The following is a 27,235-nucleotide window of genomic DNA, read 5'->3' as shown; positions in this document are numbered from 1 at the left end:
TGTCTGCTGTGTCGATGGCTGGACTTCAAAGCGCAGTGGTGACAGGCACCATGTTTTGGCCGGGGTTTCTGGCACTGTTTCTCCCTCTTCCTGTCGCCCAATCCCCAGGACAAGCTACAGCTGCACTGCTCTAAAACCCCAGGGATCAGTACACAGGCACACAGCTGTGTGTCAGCCCAATCCCCCTCGTCATTGGTTTATACCACCATCAATCATTCAGATACTTGATAATACAGAATCGCATTTGGTGTATCTGATATTTTACTGGAGACAAGGTCTCACTGGCAACCTGTGCACTTCTTACTAAGTATGGAAAAAAATAAATAAATAAATAAACACAGCACCTGAGCTGTGATTGTTCAGCTGCCATTGTGTTTCCTATCAATTCAGTTCACTATTTTGGATAGCACTTTGCAGAGATTATATAGACAATATATGATCCAGAATATCCACAGTCCACCATTTTACGTATTTCCATAGGTTCTTGTGTTGGGGAAAGTGCAGTCACCAGGATATTAGTATACATTAGTAGTGTTGAGATGTATACTTGATATGTTTAATGTGGGCTGTAGGCAGTGTTACCTATAAATCTTGAGAAAATTGCATCAAGACAAAACATTCTCATTTGTGCCCTCTGTTAAATCTCAATGAGTCATATTCACAAAACATGCATACGATCAAGTTTGATTGTTAACTGTGCTTACAAATGTTTGCATGAACATTTCGAGATGAGCAGGAATACACATTCAATTTACGAACAGTTCACATTCATCCTCAAATACACATGGGATATGCAAAAATTCAAAGGTGTGCCACATTGAATCCCACATTGGTTTCTCGTACATTTATTAAGAACAAAAGTAGGAACAATTTAAGAAAGGTTTGAGGCCCACTGAGTTGTTCACCCCCTCTGTATTTGTTTGAAATTGTCCAGATTAATCAGAAATGATGTGTGGACTTCTTGATTCATGACTGGTATAAAATCGAACACAATTGGTTTGCTGTAATTAAAACTATTCCCAGGACAACAAGAAGTTATTAGGCCACAGCTTAAAGAGGTCAACGGTTTCTCTGTGGAAATATAATTCTGTCAACTTGTCAGAGAGCACATCCCGGAGGTTTTAGTGTGATGTCTAGTCAGTAAACCCACACAAAGTGTGTCTGGCCCCAGCTGCCTTTAGTACACCAAGCTGCACTCATTATTGTGCTTTTTGGAGTAACAAAATTGAAATGTTTGTTTCAATGAGTTTTTACATTTAGGCCTACCTAATAATTCTACCAATTAAAGCATGTTGCTAAAGATGCTTTAATGAAGTATGGGTGGGACTGAGTATTAATTGGCGAGCTAGAGTCTAGAGTGCCGCAGCAATGGGTTTAGCTTTTTTGCAGAATTATTAAAGGAAAATAGGGTTTAGTTTGTTTGCTTGTTTATTTGTTTGTTTGTTTATTTTAACCAGATTTCTAAATTATAGCAGCTAATAAATGGGAAGATTGAAGCATACATTTTCCATTAAAAATATTAAAAATGTTTTTCCAAAGCTTGCAGACACTCAAAAGTCCAATAATATTTAATAAGTGCACTCAATGTTGAATGCATTTCTATTCATCATTGTTATAAAATACACAGATGACAGTGACACTGTTTCATTTTTCATTTGCACATTTAAATATGTGGGGTTTTATGCAATTTTTGGTAGCGTGCAATTTCACTGCTGTTTCTGAATATGTAAAAATACTATCTCCAGAGCCATGATAAATAACACAGTAATCTGTTTACCCCTTACAGTGAGCATCTTGCTGACAGATGTCTGAGTGTAGATGAGTTTTGTGTGGAGGAACTATACACCTGACTCAGGGACAATCCCTACTGTGTTGCAATTTAAAAGTAGCGGCACTTTGTGAGTCACTTGCAGTTATATTTTACATTATATATATATATTTGTATTTTTTTTTCTTTTATTTGTCAACCAGATGTATTCTTGAGCTCATTCCAATAGGTAACGTTTTTGCTCACACTCCCTGGAGTATACACTCCCTGGATGTATCTGTGTTCAAAAGGCTCTATTTTTGGTTATACATTACATTGTAATTTAACTTATAGAATTATGTATTACGTTAGAAAGCCATTTTCATTCAGACATTTTTATTGTTTGTGATTTATAATGTATTTCTAACACTGGAATGCAATAACTTCCTTTAATTTTTCTTTTTTATATGTTTTGTGTCATATAGAGAACTAAAAAAACGGCAGCAACTTTTTAGAACCAAATGAAATTTAGGTCAAAGCGCAGGGCCTAATTATGACACAGTAATGTTGACTGACAATGGCAATCTGTGTCTGAATGTGTGACCTGAATTTATGAGTACCATACAGTCTTGCCCTTAATTTTGCTTTTATTGAAAAGATAAGGATTCCATGCCACTCAATTCCGTCTGCTTGAGAACGAAAATGTTGGGAAACATTATCGCTATTTGCTAGGGTCATGTTTAGACTGATGCCCTTACATACGCACACCCTGTGTTCACTTATTAAAAACCTTCAGTAAATAAACACAAGGCATGCTCATATAAAGGCCTCCTCATATATATATATATATATATATATATAGTCAGATTACAGAAGTATACAATGGCAGGATTGCCACTGATTCCCAGCCTTGCCTAGGGGCTGAGATGTAATGAGACAAGCAGCAGCTCTGCTTTCACAGTAGCCTGGAGGCAACTATGCCACAAATCAGGCAACAAAGACAGTGTTATTACATTCATATTGAGACTGATTAAAAGCGACTGCATGGCTGTGGCTGAGAGCATGATGCAGCTGAGGAATGTGTGGGGCTCAGATATCCACAGACAAAGGGGCCGCAAGCAACTAAAAGATGTCTAGAAGTAATGTGGAAACACATACTGGAAACACACAAGCACATTCAGTATATACACGTGCATCCACTGGCTCTCTCTCTCTCTCTCTCTCTCTCTCTCTCTCTCTGTCTCTGTCTCTCTCCCTCCCTCTCTCTCTCTCTCTCTTTCTCTCTGTCTCTCTCTCTCTCACGCTCCCTTTCTCCCTCTCTCTCTCTCTCTCTCCCTCCCTCTCACTCACTCTCTCTCTCTCTCTCCCGGCACACACATCATTCAAAAGCAGTAATGAATAAGGGCACTTTCTCCTCACTCCCTGTGGTTATAGCATCATGTTTTAGCATTCCCATCTGTCACTGCATACTCATCAGCTCAAATAAAATGCAAAATATGCTTATCTTGTCCCAGGTTCTTTGTAAATCTGTTGTCAAACGTAGGTGTTCTTCTTCCCACAGATTTAACCATGCTGCCCCCACAGCAGTGTATTAGCACTGCTTGGGTAAGTGCTACTGACTGGAGTATTCATATTGATGTACGCTTTATTTATATTAGACCAAGAGCACAGGGTAGCATGTAGAGAGGCACATACACTGTAGGAATAAAAAGCCACTTATAAATTCACAGAAAAGTGACATTAAAATCCATGTAAGCTACCAGAGCCTGGAAGGGACATGAGAAATCTGTGTCATAAAATCTGTACTTTAGTAGAGTATGTATGTTTATTCAGTCGGCCATCTCATTAATCTATCAACTATTGAAGTGTTTAGACAGAAAAAAAGAGAAATTTTATCTGTGTCATATATCATTGTCTGCCACTGTTGAGAGAGCAAATAATTACTTTCCTTTTAGGGTGATGGCCTCACAGTGGTAATCATAAAGTTTGCTGTTTGTTTCCCAAAATAGATCAATGGTGGCTTGAACTTGGAGGGCAGCAAAGACTGTGGGCATTTGAGCTCAGACAAAGCAGACGCCATTGCTTATTCTTTCGTTTCACAGGATCTTTGTTTCCTTAGTCTTATACTGTTTTTTTCTGCTGCTTTTTCTTATAGTACATCAGGCAGAGTAAACACATTAAATATGGAGGAAAGATGATCAGGGTGAGATTTGAATTTGCTTGCCGTTCTATAAAAAATATATGGATGCATTTATATTTAAATATATTTTTGCTACTTGGATAAACAGGACTCTCTAAAACCCAATGCAGAATGGACACTGGCACACCCTGGGAATCTTAAATTAGACTCAAACTGTTTATCAACTCCTGGAGAGGATGCCAAGACTGAGAGACGGGCTTGATGTTGAACACTTGCCAGAATGCATCTGGCTGACAGTGCCTTTGTCGCGATTATGGGTTTGCAGGCAACTTGCATCTCTTTCATTTGCTGCTGAATTATTGAATGAGCGTGAATGGTTCTAATGGATGGGGGTGTCTCTGCCCACTGTCAAACTCTCTTCTGCTGAAAGGAACATAGTTCTTTTCACATCACAAGGCAACCTGATTGTGAAGTGGAATGCGCTTGTTTCTCTTAGGGTCACAGAGATTTCACAGGCTCCATCACTGCTTTTGCGGCTGGTAGTTGTAATTGAGAGAGGGTGTGTGAGGGAGCGAGCGAGTGAAAATGAGTGAATGAGTGAGGGAGAGAATGAATGAGAATGAGAGGACTTAATGAGTGAATTAAGTGTGAGGCAGGGAGGGGGAAAAAAAAGTGAGCTAGGAAGGGAATGAAAGAGAGGGAGTGAGGAAGTAAGATCTTAAAAGGAATAAGTTATTGAACAGCTAGAAAGTGCCTGAGTGAACATGAATGAGGGGTGGAAGGCTGTGTTTTGTGTTCATGGATTGATTGATTGTTGTGACAGTAATGTTTTATAGTCTCATTTAAGTGTCATTATTTCTCTCAGAATGTAATTTGTGGAAACTTTTTTGTGTGTGTCTTTGCTCATTACTGTACCTTGAGCGTGTGTGAGACTGTGAGTCGAACACTTACGCATTGTTTGTGTAAAATTCAAGGAACTCTGAAATGTGTGAAACAATTCAGAAAAAATTGGTTTTGAAAGGAAATGTTTTCAGGTCAGTCCTCTTGGGATTGGTTGAACCCAACAAATAACACGCTCTGACCATTTTAACTTCTGCTCGTGCTGCTGGTGCAAAAAGTGCTCCAGGGATTGTGAGCAGAAAGTTATCTGTGTGAACCACAGACTTGGAGACATCTCTCTTAAAAACAGGCATGCAGTGTTCTGCCACTGTTTGGAGAGGGTTTCAGGGGAGTTGTTAAAAATAATAAAATGAATTAAAATTAAAAAAAATTGCTGCATCGGTTTGTTTAGATTTTTCTCATTATGCATCTGGCTCCAGTGGTCACTTCAACCACAGCTGCACAGCCTCTCTCTCTCTCTCTCTCGCTTTCTCGCATCTACTCCCTCCCTTTCTCTCTCTCTTTCACTCTCTCTCACTCTCCCTCCCTCTTTCTCCTTCTCCCTCCATCCCTCTCTCTTTCTCTGTTCATCGGTTTTGGAGTGTAAACTCATCGTAAAATGATCAAAATTTGTTCAATGCATCTCATTTACTGTCCACATTACACTCCACAGTTTTTTTTTTGGCACATATCAACAGAAATGTCTTTGTATATTTGTGGGGGAATACTAGACTTAATTTTCCAAAATGAGTCATACAAATCATGGATTGTTCTGTGGGGGCAGGGGCTGAACTGGCCTGGCCGTGCTGTGCACAGAGCCACCTCTCCCTCTCCTTCTGCCTCTGGCCTGCTGTGCAACACACACCAGGCAAAGGGAAAATCGATTTTTATTGCAGCTACTTTAACTGGGAAGCAAAAATCATTATAGCCACTGTGACATGGAAATGCATGCATCCATGTAATGACAAATGAAGCAATGCAGTGGAAATTCCGGCATAAGCACCTTACAAAACAAAATCGTAAACCCCTCATCCCTGTGTCATGCCGGCCAATTGATAAATACCAACAATGGAGGTGATCTTCATTCTGGCAATTAGGCAAATTAGTGTATTATCTCCTCTCTTTCAGCGTACATCCTAGTGAAGAATCTCTATGCAGCCTGTCTGTCCATTTTTTTCAGTTCTGATCTGTTTCCAGCTGCCACATTTTGACTGTACAAACAAGATAATTTGCAAGAAGTTCCTAAAAAAAATCTTGCTGAATATGTTTAGCATTTAGCCTAGCTGAAAGTGACATTGATGAAATTTCTCTTACAGGTCACTCATAAATGTAAAACCTCTTTAGATCATCGAAGCATTTCTGTGAGGTCAAAGGTTAGCACTATGTAGTATTTTTCTGTGGCCAAGCTGGGTGACAGCATGGTTAAAGAGGTAAACCCTGGAGAGATTTACCCTGACCTTGAGCTTTGCTTAAGCAGAGCCACACAAGCTTGATTCTCAGTGGTGTGTTCATGCTTGGGCAGAGCATGGCCTCCACTGGTAATGGCCAGTGAGGGAATATGACTTTAATGCTGTCACCATTCCATGCTTGAAACATTTTGTTTTTAACTGAGTGGGACACAGTTCATGAATCAGTGATTATAGTAAATCTGTGCATACCTAGCATACATAACTAACACATTATGTCCGAATATTTATACTAAGCCCTATTAGGGAGATTTGGACTTATTGAACACTGCATGTTTGTTAAATATACCAATAAAAACTAATACAAATGCAATTAATATGTTTCTGAGTTAGCATTGTCATTGAGCAGGCTTAAATAACTGATGACTCCTGACCTTGTTATCACTTTTCCATTTGTGGTATGTCCTTTAGTGGTCCATACAACCCACTCTGTTCAATCAGGGATGGTACTCTGACCACAATGTCAGGGTCTTTCTGAGGGATTGTCGTAATCTGCTGTTGTCCTTGTGATTTCAAGAATCATCTGAAAAGGAGCTTGTGTGATTTTTGCCCCTTCTGCAAACATGCCTTGTCAGTTTCCCAGTCATTGTTCTAGGTAAAAATGACAGCAGGGCATTGCTAATTGGGTAACCGCTCTACTGTCCCCTGCGTATGCTGCTGGTGTCTTTTACCAACTAGAGGTGAGACTGAGCTGCATTACAAACCTAACACACTTTTTTCTCTTTCCTTCGTAGATACCATGGTGTCATCAGGACGTGGTGAGTACATACCTGCCGGAATGCTCACATACCTCCGCTGCTGCCCCTGTGCAGGTTTCAGGAGATTTTTTAGGTGTCATTATGTGTGAATAATGTAGTAAGTGTTTCTTCAGCAGAGATTTTTCATGTGTTAGTGTTTTTTTTTTTTTTTGTTGCACCTTATTCCCACACTTGTTCAATGGAGCCAAAAGAATATAATAGCCTTTTTTGTACATGATATGAAAATGTTAGGAAGTAGCCTGTAGAGTACATTTTAAGCCTGTATTGATGATCTACCTTTCTCCTCTATGTGCGTGATTATAAAGGGCTGTGAGCCATCTATTTACCAGCTCAACACAGACTGACCTCTTAGACGCCATTTTACTGGCATGACTGACTGAAAAAAACATCCACACGGCACCATACTCTCATAAAAGTGTGTCTACCTCTCCACTCGCAGAAGACATAAGCACATGTTATTGCAAAAGGTGGGTGGCGCTTCTTTAAGGCACTGATTATAAAGATGATTAGGGTGAAACAGACTCCTTAAGATTTTCAAAGGGAGGTCAATTTCATCGCCTCTGTTAAGATGTATGCGTTGCAGTTTCTTCCGGCATATTGTTTGAAGGCTACATTTTTCCAAATGCAGATTCTTCCCTAGCAATTTTGTAATTGCAAGGCTGGAGCACAATAGACAATCAAGGCTTTGAGCTGAGTTCAGCTGACTTTGTTCAAACTTCACATTCGCTTCATTTCATTTTCTGAGAGGACTCGTGAGATGAAGGTAAACGAGGAACAGATAGGCCGGGGGTGTGTGGGCATGGTTTTGGATCAACCCCCCCCACCCAAACAAAGACAGTCCCTACACGCAGGCGCTCGCTGTGCCAGGCCTGTGGGTGTGATGAATAACCCGGGCCGCGTCAAACAAAGCCATAAAGCTAAGTGATGGCAGGGCACTTCCGCCACTCTGTCCTGATGAATGGAGCGAGCGCGGGGAGGCGGGCGGGCTCTTGATCATCCGCCTGGAGCGGGGCGGCCATATGTTTTTGAAGGCGAGAGGCATAAATAAGCGCAGAGAGCTCCGTCACAACACGCCCGCTCCGACTACGCCGTCGACATCCGCGGCGCAAACACACAAACACGGGGGTGCTTAACGGCCCATCTGCCTGCTTCAGCCACTCCGCCAACCCAAGGGGGAGAGCGCCGAGAAGATGGAGGGAAACAAATCTACAGCAAAGCAAGGGAGAAATGGACAAATTGGTTGCTTAATTCGCAGAGTGAGTAATGATGGGCTTTTACTGTTCTGGCAACACCATGGGTGCTACGGAACCTTTGGACAGGAGATAAAATACACAGAGCAGCGTCTGTGTGTCTGTTTAGCTTCTTTTCAACTATACGCCCAGATGCGTTTGCACCCAACTTAATTCTGCAGTGTGAAACCACATGGAAATTAAATACTATGTGGAATACAAGCCCTGGTTCTGTTATGATGATGTGGATCCAGTGTGGCTTTTGATAGGAATCTCTAAGGACAGATGCACAGTAACTCTGTTGATTACTTTAACATGGTATATTATCACTGCGTTATTTCTCTGTGTCTACTGCGTGGCCCTCATTACACTGGCTCCTACGACTGGTCACCTCCACCGCAGTGGCACAACCACTCTCTTTCTTTCTCTCTCTCCCTCTCTTGCTCATCTCTCTTTCTCAGAATTATTCACGTACACACACAGTAATACTGTCTCTCATCTCTCTGCTGCTCTTTTATCTCCCTCTCTTTCTTTCACACACATAGTCAAATGAAATGTATTTGTGGCACCTGCGCTGGAAAACAGTCTCGAGGAGACTCTGTAATTTCATTTTGAAAATGCCGATGATAAATTTATCAAATGGGCTGAATCAAATCAGAATTTCTCGGAGCTCCATCCTTCATGCTGCTTCCTCAGGGGGCGGTGGGTGTACTTAACCCTGCCCAGAGCCTCGAGTGTGGGGAGAGGAGAGGAGAAGAGAGGGGGAAGAGAGGCCATTGAGTGCTGGTGAGAGGAGATTACTCAGCTTATCGCTGTCAACAAAGGCCCATCGTTTGCAGATACTTTCAACTATGTTGGAAAATAGAGAGACTTTCCTTAATCCATGCTGGCCTCTTCTCTGATCTCTAATATTTGGCTGGGCCAGATAACATCCTCATTGTTGAGTGGCTTAGAGCTTTCTCTGTCAGCTTAATTGGTTGCACCTGAGGCCAGAGACGTAGGTGTAATTGCGATAATAGAAAACTCAGAGCCGCGATGCTTTTAAGGAACTTATCTGTTTCTCTGGATTGATTACAGTTTGCTACAGGCCGAGCAAATTGTTTAGTCTCATCAGTGATTCCCTTCACCCAACCCAAGAATTGCTTGCTTTAACATGTAATAAGGTTAAGCATAGGAGGAGGTATTTTGTGTCGTTGCCAAAAGCATACTATATAATTGAGCTCTGTTCATAGCGCAATATTCTCTCCATGGAGCCAGATGCAGCAGGACAATAATGTTCCACATGCTAACGATGACCTTAGGTAATGATTTTCAGCACAATATTTGAACAAATGAACTGGTGAATATTGACAGATTGATCAGCATTTCCATGACATGGGCTCTTAAAAACTATTGCAAACTGTGTGTGTGTGTGTGTCTGTGTGTGTACTGTACTTATTCCTTTTTTCTTCTATAAAACCGTTTTTTGGTTGACTTTGAGAGATGACTAAGATATATCCTCCAAAAATTGATTTAATTTGCCTGAACAAACTGAATGCTTCATTCAATAAAGTCCAGTACAATTTGTGCAACAGTTTAAAAAGGTTTTGTTATTTCACATGCATGTGTTAATTATTTTGGCCACGAATTCATGAGGTAGAACTGGAGGAGAATGCAATCCATAATATGGAAATGACTGCGTGAGAGAGCCAAGCCTGTCCATTCCATATGCAACAGGAATTAATGAAATTTGATCTCTTTTGTGAGCATTTCGGAGGTCAGAACCCATCCTCTAACGCAGTAAGACTCCAGGGATGAGCCTAAGAACTGTGGCTGCTGATTGGCTTTCCTGATAATTGATTAATCACACACAAGTCAGTTGATTCACCAACTCATCAATACACTGCATAAGCCTTCCTCATTTAAATTTGTATTTCAAACAATGGTCTCTGAACTCACAGAGTTCCGTTCACACGCTTTCCCCTTTCCCCTTGCACCAGAGTAAAGCTGCTTACTGGCAACCAGGCTAATGACGTGTGCCCTATATCTTGCCCTATCTGCCCTATATTGTCAGTGTTTAATGATGTGATAAAACAGCATATATAGCGAGCTCTATAATGTTTGGAGCAAAGACATATTTTTTCTTTATTTGGCTCTGTACACAATTTTATATTTGTAATGAATATTTCACTTGTGGTAAAGTGCACATTCTCAGCTTTTATTTAAGGGTATTTTTATACATTTTGGTTTCACCGTGTGGAAATTACTGCCCCTTTTATACATAGTCCCCCCATTTCAGGGCATCATAATGTTTGGGACATATTAATATTAGCTAAATGAAGGTAGTCATGTTACTTTGTTGCATATCCTTTGCATTCAGGAGTACAGAGCGAAATAATTTTGTCCCAAACATCATGGAGCTCACTGGATATTGATTACTTTTTTTTTAGAGGGGGGGGGGGGGTTGAATGTCCCATTATATATTATATTCTACCGCACATACTGTACAATCATGATTGATAGTTCATAATTCACACTGATGTTTAAAGAACAATGATGAAAAAGTATACAAAGCTTGTGCCAGTTATTGATCTTTACATTTTTTAAGTTAAGAGAGAGAGGGAGAAAGAGAGAGAAAGAGTGAGAGGGAAAGAAGAGAGAAAGAGAGATGCGCAAAATTGAGAGAGAGAGAGAGAGAGAGAGAGAGAGAGCCACTAATTATCCCGAGCATGAGAACAGACCCAGCTGTTAAATGGAGATTGAGGCATCCCTTGATGGCAGAAAGCTCTGAAGTTGTCATTGATGTCAGATGTTTTGGTTGTCAGGAAAACCTCTGTGATGCGTTTCCCAGGCATTTGGACAGACACGGAGCCAGACACCCGCAATCGGATGTTTTAAACAACGCGTTATCTGAGCTTCCCCACGACGCGCGGGAGAGGCTGGGAAGTGCATGCTAATGAAGGCACAGGAATGACATGGGCGATAGTGAGGTCAATGAGCTGTTCCTCAGAGAGAGTGAAGGGGGAGCTGGCCAGGGCTGCCCCAGGGAGCGGGAGATGCTAATTTGCCTGTCACCAAACACTGCAACCTTCCTGCCCCACACCATCCACAAAAAACTCGCTGTGGCTCTCATCCTTGTTCCCTCGCACACTCTTGCTCCCCTTTCTCCTGTATTTTTATCCTTGTTTGCCATCATTTTCTGCCTTTCTTCACCCCCTTCCCCAGCTGTGTCACAGCTTCCATATGAAATGTTTGTGCTGTCCTGCCAGTGTCACGATTGGCAGTCCCTCTGTTTGCTTTTGCCAAGCCTTTTAAACAAACCTCTGCTCAAAGATGAGCGCTGCCAAATCACATATCAAAGCCTCATCCACACATGTGCCTACAAATCATCCAAACATGAACCTGAAGGCTAGTCATACAAATACAGTACTGCACTTAAAAATGATGCATTCGTATTTATAAACATTTTCTATATCAGATTCCATGTTCATATCAGAATATTTTCTGTACACGTGTTCATATCATAATATTTCCTGTACACGTACAGTACATTCGCTCTCTCCATGCACATGCCCAAATATGATTCATTCAGGTAGCAGACAGCCACACAAGGTCCCATACATTATTCATATAAGGGTGGGGATATGGGAATAATCTAGGTATTCAGATTCCACCCCAACCTTGGTTTCTTGGCCTGAATGTTGCAAAAGGAGTAATATGTATGGAAAATATATGTTTATATATATATTTTTTAATTTCAGTCCCAAGCATAAAATACATAGAGTTTATGGAAGTGCATTATATTTTTGCCTGGCATTTGTGATGACAAAATGAGCAGTTCCCCTTTTATAAGTATAACTCTGACTAGGAGTACTGGCATGAGGGCTATGCCAAGCTCAAAGCCCTGTTAATGCTTTACAGCCCGACCAGCAGTGTCTGCGACTGACACTACGGAATGCACAGCATGCAAATGCATCCATTTCATCTCTAGTGGTGCACTCTGTGTCAGCCTAATTGAATAGCTATTCTCTAAATCTTCTTCTGAAGAGGTGTAATTGTCTCCTAGAACGATCTTGCTTTCGAAGGTAGGTTTATCCACTCATTTTATGTGGCAGAAACTGGCACGGTTTATTCAACATAGCCAAACACATGTCACTGTGAGGAACGTGCTTCTTTTATCAAGATTTTTTTATCAAGCAAGTCATCCAAAAGATGAAGAAACTGCCAGACATGCTTATAAGACACTGACTATTGTACTGTGTATGTATGTCAACACACATCTCCTAACATCAAACCATTCTGACGTGTGAAAATGATTTTGTTCTTCAACAGCTTTCATACGTCTCAAATCACCCATTCCTACATAACACTTATGTCATGGGATAAAGCATGGTTTCATTTATTGACCAGCTCACAGATGTTTCTTTGCTCTAAATGTGGTGGTTGGTTGGCTATGAGTTTTGTCAGCGCTGATAAGTTGTAGCACACTTCATGAGGCAGTATTCAACTGAATGCACCATTGCACCATTGTTTTTTCAGTAATTCATAGCTCACTGGCAGTATGAATATTCATTGAAAATGTGATTGATCAGTGCTCATTTAAAAACATGCATGCACCCCATAAAATATCACGTCAAGAGAGGGTATATATATGTGTGTGTGTGTGTGTGTGTGTGTGTGTGTGTGTGTGTGCGTGTGTTTAAATATGTCATACATGTAATGCACACGAATGCAACCAAATTTTCTAATTATCATGAATCTCAGAATAATTGTGGTGGGGATGCCTTGTTTAAAACTTGGCAGTACCAGGGAAACCCCACAGTCTTGGCAGCAGGTCGGAGAGCAGGGTGGCATATTGCACCCAGCAAGAACACTCCTCAGAGGGTCTGCTCTGCAGACGGGCTGGGAAAGCTTCACTTGGCACACTTGGGGTGGGGGGTGGGTGGTAGTGGTGCAACAGAAGCACATGTAGTTCCCCGCTCCAAAAAAAGGACAGCACAAGCTATCCTCACGGAAACCACCGACTTCAACATGACAAGAAAAAACTGAAAACCCACTCAGTTCCTTCTCAGAATGCAAGGCTTGTGTTTGTTTGTTCCAACCTTGAACAGCTTATAAATCACACTATGTGCCTGCCTATCCATCAGACATTTTTCCCCCTCACACAGCTGCACTGAGTGGGGTGACATATTAATTCATTCAGGAATGCGTTGAGCTCCGGGTTCACAACCCCCCTACCCTCTTCCCTACCCTTATAGTCATGGCAATTAAACAGCCATTTTATTTTTCCCTGCCAGAGTTTGAGTTCTCATGCAGTTGACTTGAGTGGCTGAAGCAGATTCACAGGAGATATGGCATATGGGTAATTTATGATTCCTCAGGAGAAAACCAATGAACAAGCACTTAGGCAAACAAGAAAGCACCAGAGTTTTTGTCAAACTGTCGGGAAAATTATTTTGTATCTCAGCAGCTCCTCTTTGGCCAGCCTTGTGAGTTTAATGTGTATGTACATCTAATGTGAAGCCCCGCAATTCTGGCAAGGTAAAGCACTGCTGAAGAAGATCCAATTCCAAGTGAATTTGGCATTGAGTTGAAAAGCAAAAAGTAAAAAGAGACTATACTTTTTTTTTATCTTAAAAAGAGTTGTGCTAGCCTTGTAGTTCTTTTCGGATGTTTGAAGATTCATCTATATTAGATTGTTAACCCTGCAGTAATAAAGAAAATGTTCCAGAAACTTGTTTTCAAGAGGTGGTGGGGGTCAGACGTTCTAGTTTGTTGAACTCGATGAGGATAGCAGTGACAGTTTCTGTACAATACATAACCGCTCTGAGGCGCCGCGTTCCGCCATTGCTCAGATCCGCCCGTATGCGATTGGACAGTATGCAGAGGATTTGCTGCGTTGCCTTTAAGTAAACGGTGTAAAGCGCTCACATGACTCCTCTGCAGTGCACTCGTCCCCATGGTCCCCCATGTGTGCGGGCCTTGAGAGGAGTGTGGCTGAGCCTAAGCAAATGTCTCGGACAGCTTTGAATGTTATATGTCTATTTTGACTTTAAAAAATATGTGAGAGATGAGTTCATAAAAATATGTATTTACAGTTATGATTATTATAGAAACATACAGATGAGTGCAGCAAGAAAATCCTCTCTTCAAGCTATTTAACTTGAGTCCAGCGATTTGGACAAACACACAGGCATGAATGGATGAGCTCACACATGTGAATGTTGACAGACACACACACACACGCACACACAGACTGTGACAATAAGCAGAGAGCCGCTTTCTCCCAGAATTCCTATCATCTTTTCATGCTCTGCCTTCTCTAATGCAGCACTGTGTTCTGGACTATTGAGTTTAATATTCATAATGTCTGTATTTCAGACAGCGGAGAGCTGCATTCAATTACAGTTAGTGTGAAACAAAAGCCTCCCTGGATGAAACTGTGCTTAGGAGGGCAAGGAGGTGAGCAGCAAATTTGTAAAGCGTCTCCCTGCCCGACACACTCAGGAAAGAGTCAAGTTAAATGGATTATTTAGAGCTAATCCTCACCAGAAATCATACATCTGCGATCAATAATTTATGGGGCCCCATCAAAGAAAACACAATTTACAGGGCCTATTAAATGAGCAGACAAATGGAAAAGTTGTGTTTAAGTATTGCATTGCTTTAAGCATTCATTTTCTGCCCTGTGGTTTTCTTTGTGAATGTTACTCGAAGCAAGGTACATAATACCGACCCTCATTAGCAACAGCAGATATGAAGATAAGTCATTTGATGTTAAGGGTGAAGATGCAAGCAGTAGGAGTTATATATTAAACCGTCAATTCAATTTAGGTAAGACTTGCTTGAATTGAAGGGGGATGATGAGTGTAATACTTTGTGTACAGAGGGATTCCTGTGCATCTCTGCACTGTAATAATACATACATAATAATTAAAAGGGACAGACATTTTTTGTGCCTCTGTGCCATGCTGTTCTCGCAGTGCAGTTGACAGGATGCTCACTGCTTCAGTGTAAATCTCTGCTGCTGTTTGTGCTTTTGCGGTGTCCCTGTGTTGGCTTCTATTCCCACCTGAGCTAGGAAGCTGTTGATTCCTCCAATACCAAATGCTCAAGAGGCTGGAGCTGCTTTTTTTGGAGCATCTGTCTGACTGAAAAAAATGATATCTTAATCGTCCCCCAGGGAGGCACTATAAGATGTGCTGATGGTGACTTTAAGTCTGAAATTAAGATAAAAGCAGTGTTCTGCATTTGGGAGTTGAAACGGCCGATTCAGTATGTGTAGAGAGATTTCCTGTGAAGGAAGTAGCTGTTTGTAGGGGGATTTTGATAGCTGCCTGCTAATTTAATATCTCAGGTCCCTTGTCATTTAGCCATTTATTTATGATGATATACTTAAAAGGATATTTTTTAGTGCTTAAAGAAGCTGACATTATATAATGTGTGTGTGTATGTGCGTGTGTGTGTGTGTGTGTGTGTATGATAGGTGTGCAGGTATCTGTAAAACTAATAATCAAGATATACTGTAATACTAAGTTTTTTTTTTTTTTCAAATAATTACCCAACCTAGTTCTGCCAAGTTCAACCATAGCCAAACTAACTTCGTATTAGTCCCCTCAGTCAACCCAACATGAAGAGAAGTGGAGGTAAAGCTACAAGGCTGAGCTACTTCTTTGCCTGCTCCCTCAGAAGAAACATCATAGAGATAGAAAGTGTCACTCATCATTTTTGTGTAGAATCTGTCTGGAAGAAGCAGTGGAGAAAATGTCTACTGGGCAAAGATTTTCACATCCAGGCAGGTAGAAATCAAATGGAGTGTTTTCCTAGAGGGAATAACCCACTGTGTGGATATATTTTGAGAGAAGACTGGCATTGCTAAAAATGTAGGTTTCTGACTTATGGATTTATGTCTCAATGTAAAACAGACAAGAATTGAAGAATATTATAGTTGCATACTCTCCTGGGTGGATTTAAGACTCAAATTGTAGATTTTGTTTTATGTTTTGTCACCACTTTGATATTCAGTGTGTCGATACAAATTTTTCTCAGTATTTTCACCAGCTGAAAACTGATTGAGAGGTCCATATACCCAGGGCTATAGGAGGGTTTACATCTTCAGTATATCAGGATAACTGTTACTTTACCGTCTTATTTGCCCATGCTCGAGCCAAGTTCTTGGCATAAGAAAACATGGCGGCATGGCTGACGTAACACTTGCCATACTGCAGTAAAGATGACTGCGTGGTAAACACACAGGGTTCACCTGTTTATGCAGGGATCATGAATTCTTGAATCGATGCAGGAAAATGGAAGTTTCCAAAATAATTATTCATCTGTAACAAAAGAAAAAGCTGGAAAATGGATAAAACATGTGCCTTTGATTGTCCTTTCCCTCCGAGCATGAAAAGTCACTTTCGGTTTGTGTTGAGCATGTGTGTTACAGTCCATTGAAAGCCACCCCCCACCCCTCCTTCCTCCTCCCCACCTTCCCAGTTTTCACCGCAGGGCCATAATGACCCTGGGGGCACAGCCCACAGCAAATAACAGCAGCCTTGATCGCAAGCCCCTCCAGCAATTTGCTGGGAAATATCAATGATTTCCCCCAATTGGATTGTCCCGGTCGCTGCTGTCACGGAGCATCCCTCTGCAGAAGCCTGTTAGGGCAGGGGAGACTGATACACTGATGGGAGAGCTGTGTCCTGTGTGTGCTACTGGCTCCCAGACTAGGTGATGAAGCATAATAGAGGGAGGAAAGCAGACAGGAGCAAAGCTCATCAGGTGAGAGAATTGATTTTGCTGCGAATCAGGAGGGCAGAACCTCTCTCTCTCTACACTTCCCTTCCCCTTCTCTCTCTCGCTCTCTCTCCCTCCCCCTCCCCCTCTCTTCCTACCTAACTCTCTCTCTTGCTCTGTCTCATATACTTTCCACCAGATCGCGGTGATTAGTTCGGAAGGCACTGTAGCATTACGGCGCTTGGTTAGGGCGCTAAATCCCTACACAAATTAGGGCATAGAAGCCATTATTAAAGTCAACGGTTACTTCAGGTTCCAGCAGAAAATTACAACCTTCTGTTCATGTCTCCGGAACAAAAGAAACATTTTTTTTTTCCCTAACACAGAGGTGCATTAGAGCGAACAGTTGAACACTGCATAGACTGTTCGGCTCCGCCATGACTCCTGCAGACTCCCCCCAGGTGAATTGCGGAACGTTCCGGGCCTCTGCTCACGCGAGGCGTGTCTGATGCGGAACCCACATATGATCTGTGCTGTCTTTCACTCACACGATGACCACTGTATCATTGCTGTACGAGATAACAGAAATTCAGAAGTCTGCTTTTTGTCATAAACCCTGTCACACTTCCGCTTTGCAACTTTCATTCTGTAATACGGTTAATTAATTGTAAATATAAAAGAGAGCATGTTTGCTCGTCAATCAGAGATATGGCCCAGCATGGCTGCTCCTTTTGGTCCTGATTATTGCTGCATTAATATTGAGTTATGAGCCTGTGTAAAATTCTTTTCTTTTTTTTCCTGAATTTTCATCGTGTGTCATTTATGGTGACTGTAAAGGTAAGTATAGATATTATAGGCCATTGATGTCTCAGATCAGTCTGCCAATTGTCCAGTGCCATTTTATTATTGCTGGAGAGAAGAAAAAAAACAAATGAAAGGAACCTATTTGCCACAGAGCATCTTAAATTACAACATCACAGAAATGATGCATAGCCCTACAGTCTGCCCTTTAATTGGTGCCATTAATATTAGTTAAACTTTTAATACCTATTTATTAAAACTTTAACTTTTCGCCTGGGCTAATGTGAATAGAATTATGAATCTCAAAGGCCATATTCTATAAAAAGATTTTTTAATAAATTATTGATGCAGTACCACTTCATTTAATCTGTGAGAACTCATTCCTAAAAGATTTTTCAAAAGAAATAGCCCAAAGGTCCATTATTAGATTGAATTTTGAACATTAAATACAAGAAAGTTCATTTTGTTCTTTGAATAATTATATTTAAAATGCTTAAGTCACCATACTTTTTTTTTTCTTTTTTGCCTTCTGGTGTATTCAAAACCTGCAATCCCCATCCATTGCCAGATTAGATTTCTTATGCAGATTATGGGATTTTACCTTTTTTTTCTTAAGAGGTGACTGAGATATATACATAAAAAATAAGGCTATATTACAGACACAGGAAATGGGACTGCAAAAAAGGCACCCATCTCACACTCTCTCTCTCTCTCTCTCTCTCTTTCTCTCTAATACATGAGAAAGCAGTTTGAAATGCCTATAATTCTATAAGTCTTACATGAACAGTTTACACTTTACATTTAGAGAACCCACAAGAATCTTAATAATGCATGTCTAAATTTGTAAATCAGTTCAAGCATACATTACACAAATTTGACAAAAAACTTTCTTTCTAATAATAGCCAAAAGACTTATTAAGCACTGACTAGTAATAAAATATGTCTATATTATACTAAGTTGAAGGTCCTCAAATTTATATAATTTTGATTTATATTATTTATATTATTAAAAATGATAATATAATATTTTAAAATATTTTAATAATGACAATGAAGATATAAAATGTTAATCAGTTTTATGCTTCTTTGATAGGTTGTTAATTTATCTTATTATGCTACACAACATAATTCATTGGTCATTACATTTTCCTGCTTTTTAGTTATTTTGTGTATGATTGTATGCTCATGCAGTTTTTGAAACTCTTATTTCTGGGTGATGTTTGTTCCTCAGTATCCCTTTTGGGACCTCCATTGATGTAGAGCATGTGGGCTGTAATGCACAGAATGGCAAACAATGGGGCACAGTCTTACTGTATTACATGGGGCATAGTCCTGCTATATTTCAGTTTTCTCTTTTTAATGACATAGTTCTAATTCTTTTATTTAACTTCCAGTATGTCTGTATATAATGGGACAATGGAGCTCTGAATGCTGACATAAATAGCTTGAAGTAACACCAGCTTCCCTGCCAATGCAGCGCATTCATGGCAATGGTATCGCATTGGGCTCTGCACCTCATTATTTGAATGGATAATGTCGGCTTTGTAGCGTATAACATTCCAACTGTCTGGCCTCAAGCTGAAAACAGCAGTACATTTCCACAAACATGAATCAAAATGGCTGCCAGTTATGAAGCATTATGAATAACATCTGATGGACCTTTGTCTCAGCCTTCCCATCTGCTGCATCGGTCAGAGGGACACTTAGGGGAAATCTTGGCGAATAAGGATGGAGCTGCTGAAGGTCAGGCTCTTCCACCCTTTCATGCAGCTCGGGTTTCTTTGCACCAAGTAAAGGGTAAACAGATAGGCCAAGGACTGACGATGGAAGGTGAATTTTAATGTACCCAGTCACCTAATTCGGCTGTATAGATCATTTAAATGCTATCCCTTATCAAATAAATCTCTCTTACAAAGCCTCAGTGCTTATCTGAGAAAACAGAGGAATCATATGCAAGAAGGCACATTTAAAGGAGGGTCAAATCCCCTATCATTAGAATTAATTATGAAGCAAAGGTTACAAACTTTTTTCACTCTTATTGTGTAATTTTTCTAAATTGGTAGCATAAATCCTTCTTGACCACTCGCTATGTGATATGAGATATGTATGGTACATGCTTAAATTGCATTATAAACTTTGCATTGCATTCCCACACCCAGGGACAACTGTTCTGTGCCTGTCAGTGAAATAAATTTAGTCATGTTTTAAGACCTTGCACTGGATGGTGGACGATATCAATATGAAGTTTCTTGGTGTGCTTCAGACAGCATAGATATACAAGTTCTCCTCTTCTCTGTGCATACTCTCTCTTTCTATCTCTCTCCCTCTCTCTCTCTGACTTTTACAAGTAAGGTCTTTATCCTTGATTTCCCATACAAACAAAAAAAAGAGTAAAGTATCAGCTCATTCATTTCATTTTGCGGCAAGCGAAGATGGCAGTCTGCACTAGTCTCTCGCTCTCTCTTTCTCGCTTTCTCTTGCCACCAGCACCCCCCACACTCCCTTGCACTTGCTCTCTGCCCTCCTCTCTCTCTGGACAGGGGAATGAGGCTTGTTTAATTAAATATTAATAAGCTACTTATTAAGGGACTGAATGGATGCAGGACTGGCTCTTCATTCCCATGGCCTACTTTTGAATGTAAATGAGGGGCACATTATTAATTTACCGGCTAACCTTTTCTGGCACCTCTAAAATCGGCACAGAGGGGGTGAGCTGTGCCAGGTTGGCATGAAATACAAGGTCAGGAGCCTTTAAACAAAAAGGATAACTGGGGAACTCCCCACAAAGGCTGTATTATATGTATCATTATCCTTATTGCTGTAATTACGCTCCCTCACAGTCTGAAAGTCTAGGTTTTCCCACTTCACCCCATCACTAAGAATAACTTTTATTTAAAGTCTTTTTCTTCACTAAAAACACCTCTATTTCTGACAAAGCTACTGTGACGCAAAGGTGGCAGCCTTGGTGATGTGGTAAAAATGCACAAGGAAATGCACCTGTCTTCTAGGGAGAACGCATGTGCAGTATGACCTTTCAAAGATAAATTCAACATTATCTGACAGTACTCTTGCACAGAAACATGATATTTATTTGACAAAAGCAAATTAACATGCAATAACTCTTTCAGCTATTAACAAGAGGACGAACATTGCGTGCTGCAGTCTGCACTTAGCCTTGGAGAAAGAAAGGGCAGGTCCTGGAGTGTGATCTGAGGTCTGGAGGACAGAGCAGGGCAGTATGTGCTTAGCTGGATATGACCTTTTTTAAAAGCCATGCAGCCAAGTATCCAATGGGTTTAAAGAGGAGGGGGAAGGAGGTTGGAACTTTACAGAAGGAAAGGCACCTTTGACCACTGCATGACCTCTTGCACACCACTAAGCATATAAAGCAATGGATATCAGTAGGCCTGTAGTACATATCTTTTGCTGTAAATAAGCTTCCCCTTGCCCGAGACCTCAAAATCCAGGATAAGAAGAATGCACTCCATTCCTAGAGGCAAGGAAATCAAAGTGGAGAGCGTCGCACAATATTCCACACTGTGAGGAGTTTGGATCATGTGTGAATTTCAGTGCAACAGCCCACATGAATGTGACCTCCATTCTGCCAGCTGATGAAAACCTGGCTCATGAAGTACACTCAGTGAGTGGTTGCAAAGAGGCATCGTCTCTAACCACTGGCTAGGCGAGCTTCACCAAGGATATGCCCTACTATTTTCTGATTCTAACATTCTAAGAATGTTATCTTACAAAACCTTGGTAAAGTGTGATTCAGCTTCTTTTTTTTCTTATTTTTATTTTATTTTTTTTATTTTTTTGGGGGGCATTGCACGCTACATCTGCAGTTTTGAGAAATGAATGCAATGGTGAAACTTGTAGCCCAAAAACACCCTCCCAGTATAGCTCCCGAAGAGACCCCTTGCCGTTGTTTTCGGTGTGAAGTTGACACAATTGTTTTGGCTTTGTAAAGTGTGAGGCAGGAAAGGAAAAGCGGAGGGTATTGTGAGATTGCAGTGGGGGCGGGGTGTGACTTTGGAGGGGAGGTGTAGGTGTAGTGGAAGCAGTGGTCTAAAAAGGACAATCTGCCCTGACAGCAGCTCTACCCTCAGGCTAGGTGGATTGCTCGGGGTGACGTACGATTTTGGCGATTTGCGTCCATCCCACCTTGATCCCTGCTTTGCGCCTTCATGAAAGATGTGAGCCTGCCTCTGGCTCTCCCATCCCCTCGCTCAATCAATGCAGCTCTCCAGACAACACAAGAAAGAATTCCTAAATGTACAGATATTTTTTATTTCACTAAGAACATGTTCCTGGGTGGATTTATCCTTCTTACTTTGCCTCAGTTAACAGTGCAGAGTCTTCAAACAGCTCCTTCTCCTCACACAGCCCCATCAGCCATAATAAAGCACAGCTCCTCCTGCCTCAGCAAAAACTCTGAGTATCCTCCACCTTACTCCCCTGACTCTCACCACTACCACCCCCAACTCCAACCACTCTATTACCCCAGCTCCCATCACCACCACCCCTAACCCTAACCCACTACCACCACCCCCTGCTCCCACCACCCTACTCCCCCCGCTCTCACCCCCACTGCCCCCAAATCCCACCACCCTACTTCCCCTGCCTCAGCACACAGGTTGCGCAAACTGTAGTACCACCGTCCAGCCCCAACTCCTACCACCACCATTACATTTTATTTTGCAGATACTTTTATCCAAAGCAATGTGCAATAAGTGCATCCCGAAGGTCATTGGAACAACTACAGAGCACAAGTCTGATTAGATAAAATTCTCATTAAGTATCAGCTATCCATAGTCATGAACATCAACTGTAGTTCACACAGTAAGCAGAGGCGAAGTTATGGGAAGTCAAAGTAGAAGTGCAGCTACAATGTCAAGAAGACAGGACAAGTTCAACGCAGAAGTGCTTGATGAAGATACAAGTGTCACATGAAAGTGCTAGAGGGTCAAGATACAAGGATACAAGTGATAAGACAGTGATCCAAGATTGGGAGTAACCCTGCGGAGGAGTACTGTTAGAGTTAATCAATCTACAGTCTGAAGAGAGGCATCTTCAGATGATGGTGCAAAATAAGCAGTGACTGAGAGGTTTGTTGAGGAATGGGAAGTTAATTCTACCTCTGGGGAGCTAGGATGGAGAAGCTCCGTGATCAAGACGAGTGAGAACCATTCATCCGCATGGCAGGAGGTGCAAGTTGCCCTGCTGCCGCAGAGTGGAGAGGTCGAGCTGGCGTATAGGGTTGAATTATGTCCCGTACATAGGCAGGGGCTGTCCTGTTGGCTGCAGTGTAGGCCAGAGTCAGGACTTTAAACCTGATCCTAGTGGAGATCGGTAGCCAGTGGAGTGACCTCAGCAGGGGAGTGACATGAAAATTTAGGAAGGTTGAAGACAAGTCTGGCAGCAGCATTCTGAATCAGTTGTAGTGGCTGTATTGCACAGGCTGGCAGGCTTGCAAGAAGGAAGTTTATAATCTAGACAAGAGATTACCATAGCCTGGATGAGTAGCTGCGTGGAGTACATGTCCAGTGTGGTAGAATGTTGTATAGGAAGAACCTGCAGGACTGTGATGTTGCTGTACCATGCTCGTTGAAGTCCAGCTGGTCATCCAGGACCACCCCCAGGTTCTTCGCAGGGTGAGAAGCAGCCACTATAGTACCATTGACAGTGATGGAGAGATTTCATAATTGGGAGGTCTTGTGAGGGATGAAGAGCGGTTCTATCTTGTCGGGGTTGAGCTTCAGCTGATGCCTAGTCACCCATGTTGACGTGTGGCAGAGGGAGGTAAAGAGAAGAAGAGTTGTGTATCAAACCCTACTCCCTCTGCCTCAGCACACAGAATGAACAAACTCTGACTTGCACCACCTTACAATCACCCTACGCCCCACACCACTCCAGCACCTTCACCAACACCTCCATATTCACCTTGCTTCAGCAAAGAACAGATGGGAACTCCAACCAGGATCCCTGATTTCACCAATTTCCTAGGATGCATCAGCATCTAACATGATGATTTCACAAATAGTGCCCCAGTTACTGTAAGTGAATTACTGTGAACAGATAAATAAGTTGTGCAAACCAGGTCAATGAAAGCACATTTATCCCTTTGCAGCTTTCCTTCATCATAAACTGAGCCTGGAATCATAAAACCAGTGTGTATTAGTCACCAGAGGAATAGCCTGCATGGTGTTGTCCTTGGAAGAGTTGGCTCTTTCCAGCCCCAAGGTGAACTTATGTAGAGTCCCTCCTCATCAGAAATCAATGCCCATTGTGGGCCTTTCTTTTCACCCTTTGGTAGCATTTTATCTGTGGAGACAGAAGCTGGCATATTGAACACGTCCCCTCTTGTCACTCTTCCCAGGAACCTCAGCAAGCAATTATCACAAATTAAGTTGCCTGACTTCATGGAGGAAACAGCTCTGTTCTCAACCTTGAAACTTAGAAGTGCAAAGTTGCAGGCCTCCATTGCCTCTATGTGTGTGTGTGTGTGTGTGCATGTGTGTTCCTGTGTATGTATATGTGTATGCACTTGCATGTGCATATGTGCAAGCATATTCATGTTTCCAGCTTTGTTCCCCTCCTTTATGTTTAAAGTGCATGGCGGGCGGCATCATTATCTGGCACAGCGAGCGTGGATGGGATGATTTCCCCTGACACAGCTCAGACTTTGAAGAGTAAACACAATAATTGCCCTCACCTAAGAGCGTCTTGGGCAGCCAGGAGCCCAGTCAAACACAATATTACTCTGCGCTCGGTAACTCGCTTTGTGTTAAATAACTCTTTAGTGCTCAGAATTTTAATAACATAATGAAGCCCTGGGGTCCTTATTCAGCAGGTACGGCACTTAGTAAAGCAATTGTATTTGTTCTGCTCCCTCCGCTGGCCCCACACTTTTATTACAAATGGCTGACGATGAACCCTCTGTCTTTGGCTGCTCGGTCTCCGCGCGATGATAAAAAAGAAAGAGAGAAATAAAGTGTCTTTTCGAACGCTGTTTTTCATGTTCCCCCCGCGCGCCACTGGAGAAATGTGAAATTCCCCAGCCGCCACGCTGCGGCACTTCTCGCCCATCTCACTCTGGATGGCTGAATTTTGGAAAACACTTAACCGCATCCCACCGGCGCATTGGCAGATGGCTGTCGGAGCCGCCGCACCTCTGCAGAATCGGCGGTGGAGTTGCGCGACGGCTCCGACTATCAGCTCCGAGTCTCTTGCCGGGGCTGGAGGAAAGGGCCCGGCGCTTTGCAAACAGACTTCACCTGACGAGAAAGATGGGAGATCGGCGTGACATCGCCGCATCCGTGGGGTGTGTCCTGGGACAGATTCACACCTGTACGAGCCGTCTGCCCTCGCAGGCGCGCAGTGGGAAGAAAGAGGAAAAGAACATGTTTTGTCTCTCCAGACCATTTAGGACAAGGACCTATTTATTTTCTCTGTGGTTCTCAACACCGGAGAGGCTTGTGGCAGGTGTCTGTTATTGGGAGAGTGATGAATGAATCTTTGCTCCCAGAAATAAATAAAAAATGGAAGGGAAAAAAAATCAAGATTCCCTGTGTGCCACTGGTGGAAGGTGTGATTAATTTACCAACACACGGGTGGAGAGGGTGATTAATTAACCAACCCGTTCTCTCTCTGGACCATCCTGAAATACATTTTTCATGCTTGCAATATCTGTTCATTTGCAACACAGTCACGTCAATAAATAGCTTGGCACGTGACACACTTTCTATATCGTACTGTGGGAATCAGTGTGAAAGTTGTGAAACTGAATTGAGAAAAATACTCTAGCTATTGCAGTACAAAGGTGAAAGAGACTTAATAATATGGCTGATAATATTCATGTATTATGCATTAAAGAAAAAGGTATGGGGTTTTCACTGGTGTTGTCTATGTGTGCTTGAAATGGTCATAAAAAGATAATATAATATTGATAATAATAAAATTATTATTATTGTTATTATTATTATTATTATTATTATTATTATTATTATTATTATTATTATTATTTGAGTACTTCAACCTTAATGATGGTGTTTGATTGTATTATTTTATTGTGCTTGTTGTCATTAATACTGCTAATGATAGTATTAATGATCCTGGGAGTGAGAGTGTTGCCCTGAGTGCTGTTGAGCTTGTAAAGGAATGGCTGAACATGCACCTGCCATCTCCAGAGATGCTCATTAAAACAAGATGCTACATCTCACCAGCAGCATAATTCAGACTAAATACAACAGTGTGGGAGGGCCCCTCTACTCCTGCTTGCATGGTTAAATGGGTCTGACATGGAGACATATTCGAGATACATGCGTGCATGTGCACACATGCACACACAGGCACACAGACAGACAGGCACACACACCCAACACACACACTTGATTAGAAGACAGGCTATGCTTCAGTGTACCGTTCGGCACAATCCCCTGATGAAAATTGTTATGATTTCCCAGAATCCAATGCTACAAAATCTTACAGATGAGCAGTAGTGTGTATTTGTGTGGATGTGTGTGTGTGTGTGTGTGTGTGTGTGTCTGTGAGTGCGTGTGTGTGTATGACTGAGAGAGAGAGTGAGAGAGAGAGACATTGCCTCTGATGGTGTGTTTGTGGCATACCATATCTACGCCCCCTTGCTCCCTGAGATGCCCAACAGAAGGCAGAGGGAGGTGCTACTGGAGCCTCAGCCCAGATCTTCTCCAGAGTAGGGGAACCCATGGCACACATCTCTGCCAATCACAGAGCAGCATGCCAGATGATGGGGCGGGGATGGGGGACAGGCATGGTGTCCATGAGAGCCACCTATCTCTTTTCATGAAGTTTCTTCTGCTCTGTATTGAGTAAAACTAAATTAAATTTAAAAGAGCCACCTGGATTTTTATCTTCTCAGATGCTCCGTGGTGCAAACTGTATTTGATCCTGTCTTATCCAGTCACTCTGCTCCTCAGGGGCTTGTGGTTGTGTCAATCAAAGCCCTGGCTAGTGGCAATTTTGCAGTTTTCACTTTCAGTCTTTTACTATAATTTCATAGTTTGCAAGAAGTCAGTGTTGAGAGGAAGAGGACAGGGCAGGGACAGCACCATCTGATAGCTTCTCTTAATTGAAAATGTTTTTTTTGTTGTACTAATTACATGTTGAGCTGAAGAATGGTATCTGTGAGTCTGTATCATTTTGATGTGTTTTCATCTATTTATGCAATTCATAGTAAGTGCAGGTAAGATATTTGTAATAGTCTGTCAATGTAAAAAAAGCTTTACAGTTTTCAGAATTGATTACTGATCCTCAGGGGACTCCCACGAACTGTTAAAGTAGATTGATGATCATCTGGTGACACTGATCCAAGGGCAGCCGATAGTTCTTTCACCTACATTGCGAACCTCTGAGAAGGGGTGGGTGCCCAGAGGTTTATATTGGAAGAGAGTCTGTCTCTTCTGACTGGCACTGGCACTCCAATTTCAGAAAAAAACCAGAAACCTGACTTCCATCTTTCCCATTCC

General features: G+C 41.9%; 1 protein-coding gene across 2 annotated transcripts in view; it reads left to right on the top strand.

The window, feature by feature from the left end:
* Positions 1 to 27,235, top strand: part of LOC118208441 (cadherin-4-like) — a 399,806-nt gene that overhangs the window by 219,879 nt on the left and 152,692 nt on the right. For both annotated transcript variants that reach the window (XM_035383132.1, XM_035383131.1), the window contains exon 3: positions 6,967 to 6,990. In XM_035383132.1, the coding sequence (XP_035239023.1) occupies positions 6,972 to 6,990 (19 nt within the window). In that variant the 5' untranslated portion in view covers positions 6,967 to 6,971. The remainder of the gene's footprint in view (positions 1 to 6,966; positions 6,991 to 27,235) is intronic.

This window comes from Anguilla anguilla, chromosome 11 (assembly GCF_013347855.1).
Source record: "Anguilla anguilla isolate fAngAng1 chromosome 11, fAngAng1.pri, whole genome shotgun sequence".
NCBI lineage: Eukaryota > Metazoa > Chordata > Actinopteri > Anguilliformes > Anguillidae > Anguilla > Anguilla anguilla.
Note: the sequence above shows the minus strand (reverse complement) of the source record. Positions and strands in the feature narration are given on the sequence as shown.